Below are 12,620 nucleotides of genomic sequence, written 5' to 3' on the forward strand. Positions count from 1 at the left end.
CGTGAGGATGAATACTAAGTTGATTGCTGAAGAGCTATGGAAGTCTGACCATGAGCCAGGCTCAGGGTCATACTATATATATAAGTCTTATATGAACAGTTCTGCTTGTTCATGAGCGCTGTGCCCCTTGTCACTATGAGCGCTCATTCTAGAGTGGGATGAGCGCTCATTCTAGTCTCCACTGAGCGCTCACTGTGGGTCCCTTATCTATGCTCATTCCTTATCATCACGTGACCTGTACCATAGTTCTTCCGTTCCTGAGTGAGTCCCTGTTGTTCCCGTGATCCTGCAGAGTACAAATGTCCTGTCCTAGCCGCCCGACGCCCGAGTGGGTCGGTTAACTGTTATCCATGCATAACGGGTCGTAACACGGGTGTTACGGTCAGTGTTACGGTCAGCTATCCGACAGTAGGGTCTGCTAACAGAAGCTGGGGATTGACACGTTATAACAGTACACTGAGGTCGTGGTCTGGGTAGTAGGTCGTAGGCTGATAGTAGATCGGTCGTCAGAGGCTAAGGTGATCAGTCTTAGGCTCAACAAGTAATTCGCAGTGAAGGTAAGCTGAGAGTATCCGTGAGGATGAATACTAAGTTGATTGCTGAAGAGCTATGGAGGTCTGACCATGAGCCAGGCTCAGGGTCATACTATATACAGGTTCCGAACAGTTCCTTACGATGCTGGATAGCTGGGATAGCTCATATCCAACATATCCATGGATAGCTAGGATAGCTCATATCCAACATATCCATCCTTGTCTTGTGTCCGTACTGTTCCCGAAGTCACGTGACCTGTACCATAGTTCTGCCTTTTCCGATGGTTTCTGGTTACACCTGTGTCACTGCTTACATATGTTCCGCGTTAGCCGCCGAGATCCCAGGCGGGGTTGTTCCAACGTGTTGTGCCTAACGGGTCGTAACAGCGGGGACGTGGAAGGGAAAAAAAAACAAAAAGGGACCCACATCGAGTCACGTACCAGAGATGGCCTCACAAGGTCAGCCACGCAAAAGCTTGTCTTGGCCACGTACTTAAGACGCCGCTGCTTGGAGAACATGTTAGCGCCAGCCACGATTCTCAATCTCAACACACAGGGGTTGATGATTTACCTCGCGCCAAGCCGTGAGCCCATTCCTCATCCTCAATCTCAAGTCAATACCACCACTTGTTCAGACAGGCGTGTGAGCGCAGAGCATCACACAAGACGTGAGGCATACCTACATGCAAACCACCCAGATTCCTGCAACCTTCTTCGTCAATACAAACATCTCCAGGGCACCACACAAGACGTAAGACATACCTACAAGCAAACCACCCAGATTCCTACAACTTTCCACGTCAGTACATTCACCTTCTGGTAGAGTCAAAGAACTTACCTTCACGATGTGTTCCATCCTGCCCGATCCATGGGGCCTCATGCCGCAGGGCTAGAAGGTGTAAGACATCTAGCAGAATGTGCATGAATAGGTAGACAAACCTTTGCCCGAGGCACGCCCCAAGACGCCAGAATCGATGCCGACCACAGGGCCAGCCTTGCTGCGATCAGCAAGACGACGCCCTTCAATATGCAAAGCCCCGCGGACAGGATGACTACCATCCAAGAGTTAGCAAAACCACAAAGGCCTAGAACCAAAGATATTTCATACCCATAGCCACATCCTGCCTCGCGGTCCTGAAGGCCAACGTCACGGCCGCAGCCCGCGCCCATCTGCCTCGGCAAATCTCACCAGAGGAGGTGGCCGCGTTTGCTGCTGATCCTGGCCATTGCGCCTACTTTGACGACGTCCTTAGTAGGGCGGCATAGCCAGTAAGTTGACCAGGCCCAACTGCTCCAGTGTCAGTTAGCAAAAGGCCATCTTCTCATTGCACATTGTGACTCACTGACATCGAGGACGTTGCTGACGACTGTAGAACTGCTTCAGAACCAGTTAGTTTCAGCCCATTTTCTCAGCGATAGGATGACCAGTCCTTACCGAGGACGTTAGCCTAGTCGACAGAAGGCTTGGACTGCTTTAAGCCAGTCAGTAGGGTGCAAACACATCAACACCAAAGAGGTTGCTCACTGGCGACGGCACAACGGCCTCCGAAAACGTCACGACAGACGTCGGCCTCGGAGGGCGTCTGCGACGTGCCAGTCAGCGGAGCTCGATGAGGAGAGTAATGGAGAAGTAGTGGGTGTATGCGCGTGCTTGTATGTGGTCATGTGTGAATATGTGCAAAGGTGTGCGAAAAAAAGAGAGAAGGGGAAGATATAGTTAGTGAGAGAAAGAAAACTAGGCACAGAAGCACAGAAGCACAGAAGCACAGAAGCACAGAAGCACAGAAGCACAGAAGCACAGAAGCACAGAAGCACAGAAGCACAGAAGCACAGAAGCACAGAAGCACAGAAGCACAGAAGCACAGAAGCACAGAAGCACAGAAGCACAGAAGCACAGAAGCACAGAAGCCATAGAAGCTATAGAAGCAGACGAAGCAGACGAAGCTATAGAAGTAGACGAAGCAGACGAAACCATAGAAGTAGACGAAGTAGACGAAGCAGACGAAGCAGACGAAGCAGACGAAGCAGACGAAGCAGACGAAGCAGACGAAGCAGCAAAAGAGCGAAAGAGCAAAAGAGCAAAAGAGCAAAAGAGCAAAAGAGCAAAAGAGCAAAAGAGCAAAAGAGCAAAAGAGCAAAAGAGCAAAAGAGCAAAAGAGCAAAAGAGCAAAAGAGCAAAAGAGCAAAAGAGCAAAAGAGCAAAAGAGCAAAAGAGTCTCATACTCACAGTGTAGGCTGTGAAGAAGATAGCTGAGTCCTACTTAATCATCAGCAGTGTTGTTTGATTGATTGTGCGCCAGGAGTGTGGGCTTACTGACGACGGAAGGTGTGTGTGAGAGTCGGAAGAAAGGTTGAAAGGTCGAAGAAAGTCTGCTTCTGATGCAATCAGCAGAGAATCCTTATAATAGGCCGATAGAGAGGGAGCAGCAGGCGGACAAACCTGTAGTAATTGAACCAAGTCAAAGTCATGAAGTTGTTGTCGAAGTGACGTTGAAAGTGATGAGATTGTCTGATGCTTTGGGAGAAGAACCAGGTCAGCAACTTGTGAAGAATGAGAACGAAGGGGGGAAGGCGGCTGACTGACGATGGCGCACGTAACTGTGCGCGTGGGGGGAAATGGGACCGAAGCTGGCTGAGGAAGCACTGGTCAGCAGGTTGTCCATGTCTAAGAGAGTTGAATGAAAGAGCGAGGATGAAGGCTCACAGACGGCAATCTGCGGGACTGTGGTCAATGAGAAGATCCGCCTGTCGGGGAGAGGGAATAGGGTAACTCACAATCACGTGACCAGTAGGCCGTTAGCTGAAGGGGCAAGTCGGAGGTCGTTGCAGTACAGGTTCCAAGTAAAAATCACAGTAAGTGGCCAGAGGCCTGAGAGGGAGAACGTTTTTGAATTGAAAACCACTATCAGTACTAGCCATACACAAGACGAAAGATCCCATTCGTCCTCCATGGCGGTGAAGAGCTCTCGCTGTCTTCATCCTCCACCAAGTTCCCAAACGCGGGGTTTGGCATGTGCTTCGCGGTCCATTGGAACTGTGGAATACCAAAGTAACGGATGGCGAAGTCGGCAGCAACCCTGGGTCGATGATTGACGAGATTTTCGAACGTCAACTCAGCAAAGCCTTCCGGAGGTGCTTGCGGGCGTCCTCCAACAGTTTGCAGTGGAGGAACAAGTGCTTCGCATTGTGCACACCTTTGCCACATGGGCACATGTGAGACGGGGCCAACTAAGATTCAGAAGTTAGCAAGAGGAAGCCGGTGGGTTGAGGAACAGGCATAGAAAGAAGAACAACTTACCCCCATGAAGTGTAGTGTCGCGTTCAACCCATTGAAGCCCGTCCGTATGTGGAGCAAGATTGTGCTCTGAGCCTTGGGCATGTCCACCCAGATCTTGAGGTTGTGCTGCCCCCAAATTCCTTGAATGGCCGGGCAGTTTTCGTTGAAGGCAGCAGCTTGGCTCAGGTAACGGATGACGAACTTTTGCCAGAGGTCCTGCGACTTGAAATGTGACATCTTCTTCACGACGTCCCTGATGAGCTGTTTCCGCCTCAGCCGTCGCAGGGCAGAATTCTTGGCGAGCTTCGGGTCCGCTCTGATCCGCAGCTGGAGCTCGTCATCCGCCACCATCCAGACCAGAGCCTTGGCCTCGCGGTAGGCGACATTCAGCGGATGCGCTTCCATAACCTCAGCCGTGAGGCCACGGCGGTTGGGCCACAAAAAGCCAGGTCCGCAACAGCGCTTGGCCCTCGGGCGTGTCGATGTTCGTCGCCCGGTGCTTCATCGCACATCCAGCGAGAGACACGCAGAGCTTCTCGACGAAGAACTCCTTGCAAAGGGTGTCGCCCGATACGCGTTGGTACGCACCAAAAAATTGCTTCAGACACTGGGTTTGCTCAGTCTCCAGCTTGTTGACTAGGGCCTGGCATAGTGACCACTTGCACCTAGTTCCTTTGGTCCTGCGGACCACGTACCAGAGGGCGCAGGCGTAGGCAAAAATAGGCCTCACGCTGGTGATGTATTGGTGTCGAAGCTTCAAGACATCCGGACCCCAGGTAGATCCACAGACACGCCGCATCTGATACATCTTTTGCCTGACCTTGGCAAGGGTCTGTAAACAGTAAGTTAGTGATAGAACAGGAATCTGGTTTGAAAGGATGAACTTACTCACATGTGCCATGTGGACGTTCCACTTAAGCTGATAATCCAGATGCAACCCGAGTACTTTTATTGCATCGTCCTTGGCCTCTGTAGGAAACCCCGAAACATTCGGCATGACGTTGACGATGGGCGGGGCTTTGCGCGACTGGCACAAGTGAATGACCTGCGTCTTGTCGGCACTGAATTCGGTGCCATGCAGCGACGTAAATCTTGTCAATCGACGGTACACTTGTGCCAATGCCTCGCAATTCAACTCATAGGAAGAGGAAGCAAGCAGAATGGTGATGTCATCGACGTAGCCTGTGATGACCAGGTCGAAAAGTTGGAAGATAGTCATATCGGCCTCGCTCTCTAAAGTCCGGCTCTCCCTCAATCTCCTGAGAATGGGTATCGTGAAGAACACGAAGAGGATAGGAGAGAGGGGGCTACACTGAGGAACACCGATCTTGATCCAAAACTTCTTCGAAAGCAGGGTAGTCGGGTGATACCTCTTTGGCGAATACTTCGGCTTCCGAGGTTTGGGTAGCATGACCGTCACTGCCTTCTTGAACCCCTCCGGGTGATAGGAGAGATCTAGGCGGGCAGGCTTGCATAGGTCGTTCGAACACAAGCGTGATAAAGTCTCTGGGGTCCTCCTGAGAGGGCAGCAGCATCTTGAGGGCGTAAATCGAGATACCGCACTTGCCCTTGGCCTTGTGAACAGGCATTCTCGTATAACGCCACCAACTCTCCAGGCTTCGACCTCTTTTCCGCCGAATTGTGTGTACAGGGATCAGGGGATGTGGCCAATACGCAGGGGAGCTTGGCCAGCGAACGCATGGTCCGTGCAGATCTCAGGGCCGCGAACCTTCGTCGAAAGTACCTTGCACAGTACGAAGACTGCGGGGTAACGAGGCACATCCGACCGACCGTTTCCTCCGCACTGTCAAGATAAGATTCCTCCTCAGCAGCGCTCCATCCAAAAAGCGAACCCGCAGGATTTCGTCGCTCGACACAGCTGCGTAACGTACCAACCATCTCGCTCGCGGCGACAGCATCCGTCACATAGGAGAAGTTCCGACTCTTCCGCCTGGCGTGAGGACGAAGGGGAAACTTCGGCCAAGTCCACATTGCCTGGTTGCACACCCCGCCCTGTCCAGACCTCCAAAATGCGACCCATGCCTGCAAACCTCCACTAGCCACGTGGAACCGTAGGGTAGCGGCCCACTACCCGTGCGGTGCCAGCGAGCCCCAGGCGCGCCGAAGGTCGCCAGGTACGGACGGATTCGCAGCTGTACTATCGCCGAAGTACCTGCAACAAGCACGATCCTTCGCGCGATCGAGCACGCCATATTCAGCCCCAAAATCAACGACAGCGCACCTCCGCCCCTAAAACACCGCCACCATTGCAGATTACTGTTGCAACGCTTTCTGCCCTTCCAAACCGCTTCCTTAGTTTCCTGCATTGTGCCTTGCTGTCATCGGCCCCAACCGGATGGGTCGCGCAGCACTGACCTGCATTGCCGAGCGGTGTCTCTTGCAAGAAGAACCGAGAGACCTCGTCCCACTCTCCTGCCATCGTGCGACTGCTTCGTCTCTCTACGCATGGTTCCACGGTGATTAGGTCAGCCAACCCGAGTACAAGTCGACTGCTGAACCCCACGCGTGGGATGCCGCCCCATCCCGCACAACAAAATATGCAGCCCTGCCTCCGTCAATCTCGTCCGTCTCATACAGATGGGTTCACGATAACCATTAGACTACTAAGTAGATGGCTACCAAGGTTTCTTACCCTCTACTTCGCCAAATGCCACATTGAGAACCCCGGCCAAGTTTCCCGCCAATGGGCACCTCACATGTGAAGACACCCAGCAGCTCCATGAAGCTCATCAGGCCGCGTCTTGCGGCGCACCCCGTCTTGGCTGGAGTGCGGCTTTAGAGTCGTGTGCCAAGCCCGCTGCCCATTCAATTTACGTCACGCCAGACCCTATAGATGCGTTGAACTTGATCGAGCTTCCAAAATCCGGCCCCTCTCTCCTGTCTCGTTGTCTGTTGGTGTGCTTCTTAGCCCTTCTTTCCACGGACGTGGTCTTTGAGTGAAGAGCAAAAGAAAAGCTAGACAGTCAGCAAAGCAGACAGAGAGCAGAGAGCACAGGCAGTATAGCATTTTCAGTGTAACAGAATATCGCGGGTTCTTAGTAGTCGAGGGTTACTTCGAATGCCCCTGCGTCAAGCCACGAAGAAGTGCGCCGCATAAGTTCAAAAGTGCAGCCCATTTGCAATGTTTCATCGCCGGTCGCTAGAATCATGCCGAAACGCTATCATCCTCATGGATGAAACAGGCCGGACTGGGCAAAACACCGGCCAATTCGACCATTCCGTTGTCATTTCCACCTTCATCGCGAGAAGTCAAAAGTCAGATCTCAAAAGTGCACGAAAAGTTTGCGCGGCCATGGGAATGGGCAGACTGGGATACTCAAAAGTCGTCGCAAGTTTGCGACTTGCGATGGAGTGCGGATCTGGGTCTTCGCGAGAAGAATGCGCCGCGGAACTTGGTTTCTGTTATGCTGCATAGCCCGCTGCCCGGCATCCAGAAACACCCACGGAGAAACCTACTCGAAACGATTTCCAGTGTTGAAACCTTGTTTGCTATTATGTCATGATCTATCTAGTCATGCGCTCTCATTACTTTATACAGGTGAAGTGTTGAATATTGTCTACAGTGTAAATGGCCGTTGAGATCTCTCATCAACCTATCTCAATCCCAAATCCAGCTGACGAAGCGAATGGGCCCCGTCTTCTTGACCTCGGGCTCCTCGGGGTACGCGTCGGCCTGGTCGAAGGCATCGTGAAGCGCGATGCTCTCCAGAGGCACGATCTTGGTCTTCTTGACGAACTTGTAAATGAGGTAGGCGCCGAGGACCAAGGGGATGTCACTGGCAGGCCAGTCAGCAAGTCTGCAACAGAAGAGCAGCAGGGTGGGAACTCACAGGTACGAAGACACGAAGCCGCTGGCGCTCCAGTTGCCCTTGGTAAACACCTCGAAACCGCTGGTGAGAAGGATGGTGATGCACATGAAGAGCGCCACCGTCGAGGTGTAGACTGAAACGCAATGTTGTTAGCAAGGATACAATGCAAAACCAACAGACGTCTTACCTGTCCACGAGTTGTGCCAGGGCAGCCTCTCCATGGAGATATTCTGCTTCCTCATCGCAGACTTAAGGCGCAGGTGATTCAGCAGGATCGCCGACCACGACACCAGCACGCCCGCCGCCGTCAGGTCCACCAGCCACCAGAAAACGGTCAGCGCGCCGTTCGACAGGCTCATGAAGCTGAGGAACATGAAGGCCGTGAAGAGCAGCACGCACATGTACGGCGTGCCCCACGCCGTCGTGCGCAGGAAGATCTTAGGCGCCTGGCCCTTGAGCGCGAGACCGAAGAGCACACGGGTGCCCGCGAGCAGACTCTGGTTTGACGCGGACCACGCGGAGGTGATGACGACTGCGTTCACGACGCTGGGGATGGCGGGGATGCCCGCGGCGGAGGCGGCGATGACGAAGGGGCTCTGCGCGGCGGTGCCGTACGCGTCGTCGAGGCGGGTGTCGTTGCTGGCGACGAGCATGCCGACGACGAGCACGGCGAGCATGTAGAAGAGCACGATGCGCGCGAAGACGCGCTTGCAGGCGCGGGGGATGGCGCGGCGCGGGTTCTGCGTCTCGGCGGCGGCCATGGCGAGCGACTCGACGCCGGCGAAGGAGAAGACGGCGCTCGTCATGACGCCCCAGTAGCCGAGGAACTTGCCCCAGTTGCCCGTGGCGATGTGCTCGACGAAGGGCCCCGGGTCCTGCCAGTAGCGGAAGCCGATGCGCGGGGTGCCGGGGACGCCGCCGAGGTCGATGACGAGGCCGAGGATGATGAGGAAGATGACGAGGAGGATCTTGAGGAGGGCGAAGACGAACTCGACCTCGCCGAAGACGCGGACGAAGGCGATGCCGACGACGAAGGTGAGGATGATGAAGACGACGATGAAGACGGAGGGGTTGAGGTCGGTCCAGAACTCGAACAGGACGCAGATGGCGGTGATCTCGGAGGGGATGGAGAGGATGTTGCCGTAGACGAGGTTCCAGCCGATGGCGAAGCCGAGGGCGGGGTCGACGAGGAACTCGGCGTGGCGGACGAAGGAGCCGGTGACGGGGAGCAGGGCGGAGACCTCGCCGAGGGCGAACTGCACGGCGCAGACGATGAGGCCGACGGTGGCGTAGCCGAGGAGGGCGCCGAGCGGGCCGCCGGTCTGGATGGCGCCGCCGAGGCCGAGGAAGAGGCCCGTGCCAATGGCGCCGGCGATGCCCAGCATGGACAGGTGGCGCTGCTCGAGGCCGCGCTTCAGGTCGCGGTCCTCGGTGGCCGTGACGAGGTCGCCGTTGTGGTCCTCGCGCGGCTCGAACGGCCCGCCGCGCGGCGTGGAGGACGCCGCCTCGATGTCGTCCGAGGTGATCCAGGCATGTCGGGTGACATCGGTGATGCCCGGGGACTTGGCGCCAGGGAACGGGATGGTCTCGGTGCTGCGGCTCATCGCGGCTGTGATTTGCTGCACACCGCAAGCCAAGGGAATCCTTCACCTCTCTCACCGAGGTCTGCGAGGCAGTGAGACGCGAGGGGAGGGAAGCAAAGATTGACCGCGTCCGACAATGATTCGCGCCGTTGAGCTGTGTTGCGATAACACTGGCTTACGTAACTTGAAACGCCGCGATCGGAAAAGGCCTGAGGGACAGGATTTGGGCGTGGAGGAAGAGAGGTTGGTTCACCGCACCGAGCAAAAGAGGAAAAAAACCTACGTCCTACGCCGATCTCTGGTTCATGCGGCTCTGGGCCATGGTGGGCGTGAAAGGGGATCAAACAAAGGTGGACGACGTCGCAGACAGAAGAAAGAGCCGGCGCGAGTGAGAAGAAATTTCGGCGTCCTGTCTTATCGCGACTCCATTTCGGAAGGTGAGATTTCCCATTTGATGGTGCCATCTGCGCTAAGCGGGGCCCGTCCCACACCCTCTGCTGCAGTGCTGCAGGAACGATACCGCAATCGTCCAAAGTGGTACGTACATCCCTGTCTTATCAGCTTATCGCTTGTTTCGAAACCGAGGCTTCTTGGGAACTTTTGGGACGGGACTGACTCGAGTTCGCAGGTTTCGGCTCCCGCAGTCTGCTCATCTGGAAGAATTCAGGTTCCGTTGCGATGGCTCCTCTCCGTCGGAAGAGAATGCGAACAGTGTGGGCATGCGGCATGTTCGAAGCTATTGATACCCCGCGGATTTGTTGGCGCGAAGGCGCGAATAATCGGGGCATAATTGCCGCCACTCGGACCATTTTTTAACTAATCGCTACCGGCGCAATGCGTTTAATCCCAGACTCGCAGAGCGGCAGCGCAACTGGCTCCGTCCTGTGTTTCCGAAACCCGGAGGACCGGGTCCGTCTGTGGAGGGTATCGGCCCCACACTGCCGAGTCCGTCGTCACGAAATTCGGTCGGTTTGGTCTGGCGGATTTCTTCATCTCTATCGGAACAACAGTGGAAGTAATAAAATAGTTTTCCTACTTGGGTTTATATATCATACTTCAAGGCTTCTTAGCAGCAAGTTTATCGGATTTCATCGTAGCTAAATTCACATGGGACTCAGCAAAACACTCCTCCCATATAATCACGTGATCTGTCGTGTGTAGGGCGTAGATAACGACACGCGAGATCTGAAGGATTCAAGAACCCCTGCAAATGACTCACTCCGGCCAAGTTGCGTCCAATAACGTATTTCAATGTCTGGTTCTGCCTTCCAAGCAGCATCTCATCAAGGTCACATCCATTACCCGCCAGCGCCCTCTCCGACCAACACCCGCCTTACCAGCATCCATGACGACACAGACAGTTACGGAGTTGGCAACGTTCGAGCCTGCGGCTTCACCGCCACGTGCTGCGCCGAGGAAGAGCTATGAAACTCCGGCGAGCGTTAATGTGCCGCTGGTCGCCCACGGCCCTGCCGAGCCCACGACGGCGCCGGCGGAGGCCGTGGTTCTCTCGAAAGTAAGAGCTGCCATGGTCATCGCGCAAGTCTGTGGCCAGCTGTTCTTCAGCAGCTTCTGCAACGGCATCATCGTCGTCGCGCTGCCATCCATGCAGGCTACCCTCGGTCTGGCGGAGGGCCTGCTCGTCTGGCCTAGCTCCAGCTACTTCCTCACGGCAGGCTCGTGTCTGCTGCTGGCGGGCTCGGTCGCGGACGTCGTCGGGAACAAGCGCGTGAATCTGGTCGGTTCCTTCTTCAGTGCCGTGTTCGCCATGGCCTGCGGGTTGGCGCGGTCCGGGGGCGAGATCATTGCCTTCCGTGCGCTACAGGGCGTCACGAACGCCATCATCACCCCGTCGTCCATATCGATCATCTCGAGCAATGTGGAGGAGGGCCGGCCGCGCAACATGGGGTTCGCATTCATGGGGTTCGCCCAGCCTCTCGGGTTCTGTTTTGGTCTAGTGCTGGGCGGAGTCTTTACTGATACCGTGGGATGGCGGCCGGCGTTTTACCTCGCTGCGGCTGCGAGTGGAACACTGTTTTTGCTGAGCATCTGGGCTTTGCCGCAGGATTCTAGGTCAAAGACAGGTCCATCCATCTGGAAGAGACTGGTCCACGAGATTGACTGCGTCGGTGTCGTATTGGCCAGCACGGGACTGGCGTCTTTGTCTTATGTATTGGCGTGAGTGTCTAGTCCATCGCAGGTACCACACTCTGACTGACGATTCCCAGGTCGCTATCAGCCGACATTAACAACATTCATAAACCATATAGCATTGTCCTCTTGGCCATAGCAGGCTGCTCGATCCCAACCTTCGTTGGCTGGATGCACCGCCAAGCCATAACGCATCGCACAGCTCTGATTCCCAACTCGCTATGGAAAAGCCACGTCTTCACCAGTTGCTGCGTCATGGTTCTTCTCAACAACGCTTTGACCAACTGCATGGAGCTGTACAGCAGTCTCTTGTAGGTGAGCACGAGAGCCCGCCGCTAATTGTCATTTCTGCTGCCGTATCTGTGCAGCGACTGACATGCCTGTAACTTAGATCCTCACGCCGATCAGCTGCGATCTCCTCTTCACCGTCGGCCTTCTCATCCTCTCGGACGTCTTCCCGCGACACATGCAGGCTCTGGGTGGCGCCGTGTTCAACACCTGCGCACAACTCGGCGCGGCGATCGGCATGAGCGTGACGCAAGTCATTGCTTCGTCTGTGACCAGGCAGTCTTCATATGCGGACAAGTCGTCGCCCGATGCTCTGATGACGGGATACCGGGTTGCGTTTTGGACGATGTTTGGATGGATGATGGCGGTTTGTCTTGTATGTGTACTAGGTATGCGACGAGTTGGGGTTCTGGGCGTCAAGAGGGATTAATCTGTGAGGTTCTATGTTGTAATCTCGCATATCTCGCTCCGCTGGTCTTTGTCTTGCTCTCAGACAAGTTCCACGGTCGAAGGTTAATTATTGATGTAAGCGACTTATCAACCATCATAATTGCCCATCTTACGGATCTCTCCATAAACAATGTTTCACCAACATCTGGCGAGCCAAGTTGTTAAACTGGATAGACCTGGAAAAATAAAAGACAAAGATTTCGGGCCGTGCTAGGTCAACAGCCCATCGGAGTGAATGGGAATTCAACGACTCGCATTTCGAGCTATCTAAGCACCAATTAATTCGCGATAGCGGATTATGAACTCGGAAAACTACATTTGATCCTGTCTCACAAGTTCTGATCCGATGCAGCGTAGGGGTCTAGGGCAGAGCGGAGAGATAATGAGCATAAGTTCAAGATGTCGAAGATCAACTTGACCCTCTAGAGGGAGGCAGTGACTAACCAAGCAGAGGCATCAACTCGCCGTTGAGTCTCTTCCCGATGTTCTCAGTTCCACGAACACAGGA

The 12,620-nt window shown here is 54.7% G+C and overlaps 3 protein-coding genes across 3 annotated transcripts; 1 reads left to right on the top strand and 2 right to left on the bottom strand.

Annotated features, from left to right (window-relative positions):
• Positions 1–843: 843 nt before the first annotated feature.
• CGGC5_v001885 (uncharacterized protein) lies at positions 844–5,399 on the bottom strand (the record flags this gene model as incomplete). The annotated part of the gene is made up of 21 exons (XM_066150890.1): positions 1,027–1,040; positions 1,105–1,135; positions 1,217–1,235; positions 1,296–1,318; positions 1,372–1,422; positions 1,473–1,585; positions 1,642–1,667; positions 1,723–1,821; positions 1,877–1,911; positions 1,969–2,005; positions 2,059–2,076; positions 2,757–2,790; positions 2,852–2,903; positions 2,974–3,042; positions 3,114–3,165; positions 3,238–3,247; positions 3,309–3,333; positions 3,832–4,208; positions 4,321–4,642; positions 4,703–5,122; positions 5,181–5,399. 21 exons carry the CDS (start codon positions 5,397–5,399, stop codon positions 1,027–1,029), a joined length of 2,046 nt encoding a protein of 681 aa, XP_066009698.1.
• A 2,030-nt stretch (positions 5,400–7,429) lies between these two features.
• Positions 7,430–9,244, bottom strand: DIP5-1 (Dicarboxylic amino acid permease; the record flags this gene model as incomplete). Its single annotated transcript, XM_032028892.1, has 3 exons — positions 7,430–7,607; positions 7,662–7,773; positions 7,828–9,244. 3 exons carry the CDS (start codon positions 9,242–9,244, stop codon positions 7,430–7,432), a joined length of 1,707 nt encoding a protein of 568 aa, XP_031891419.1.
• Positions 9,245–10,568: 1,324 nt separating this feature from the next.
• terG-2 (Efflux pump terG) lies at positions 10,569–11,904 on the top strand (the record flags this gene model as incomplete). The annotated part of the gene is made up of 4 exons (XM_066150891.1): positions 10,569–11,401; positions 11,452–11,618; positions 11,677–11,689; positions 11,766–11,904. 4 exons carry the CDS (start codon positions 10,569–10,571, stop codon positions 11,902–11,904), a joined length of 1,152 nt encoding a protein of 383 aa, XP_066009699.1.
• Between the last annotated feature and the right edge of the window lie 716 nt (positions 11,905–12,620).

The sequence above is a fragment of the Colletotrichum fructicola genome, assembly GCF_000319635.2.
Source record: "Colletotrichum fructicola Nara gc5 chromosome Unknown KSG_Nara_v1_contig01, whole genome shotgun sequence".
Classification (NCBI taxonomy): domain Eukaryota; kingdom Fungi; phylum Ascomycota; class Sordariomycetes; order Glomerellales; family Glomerellaceae; genus Colletotrichum; species Colletotrichum fructicola.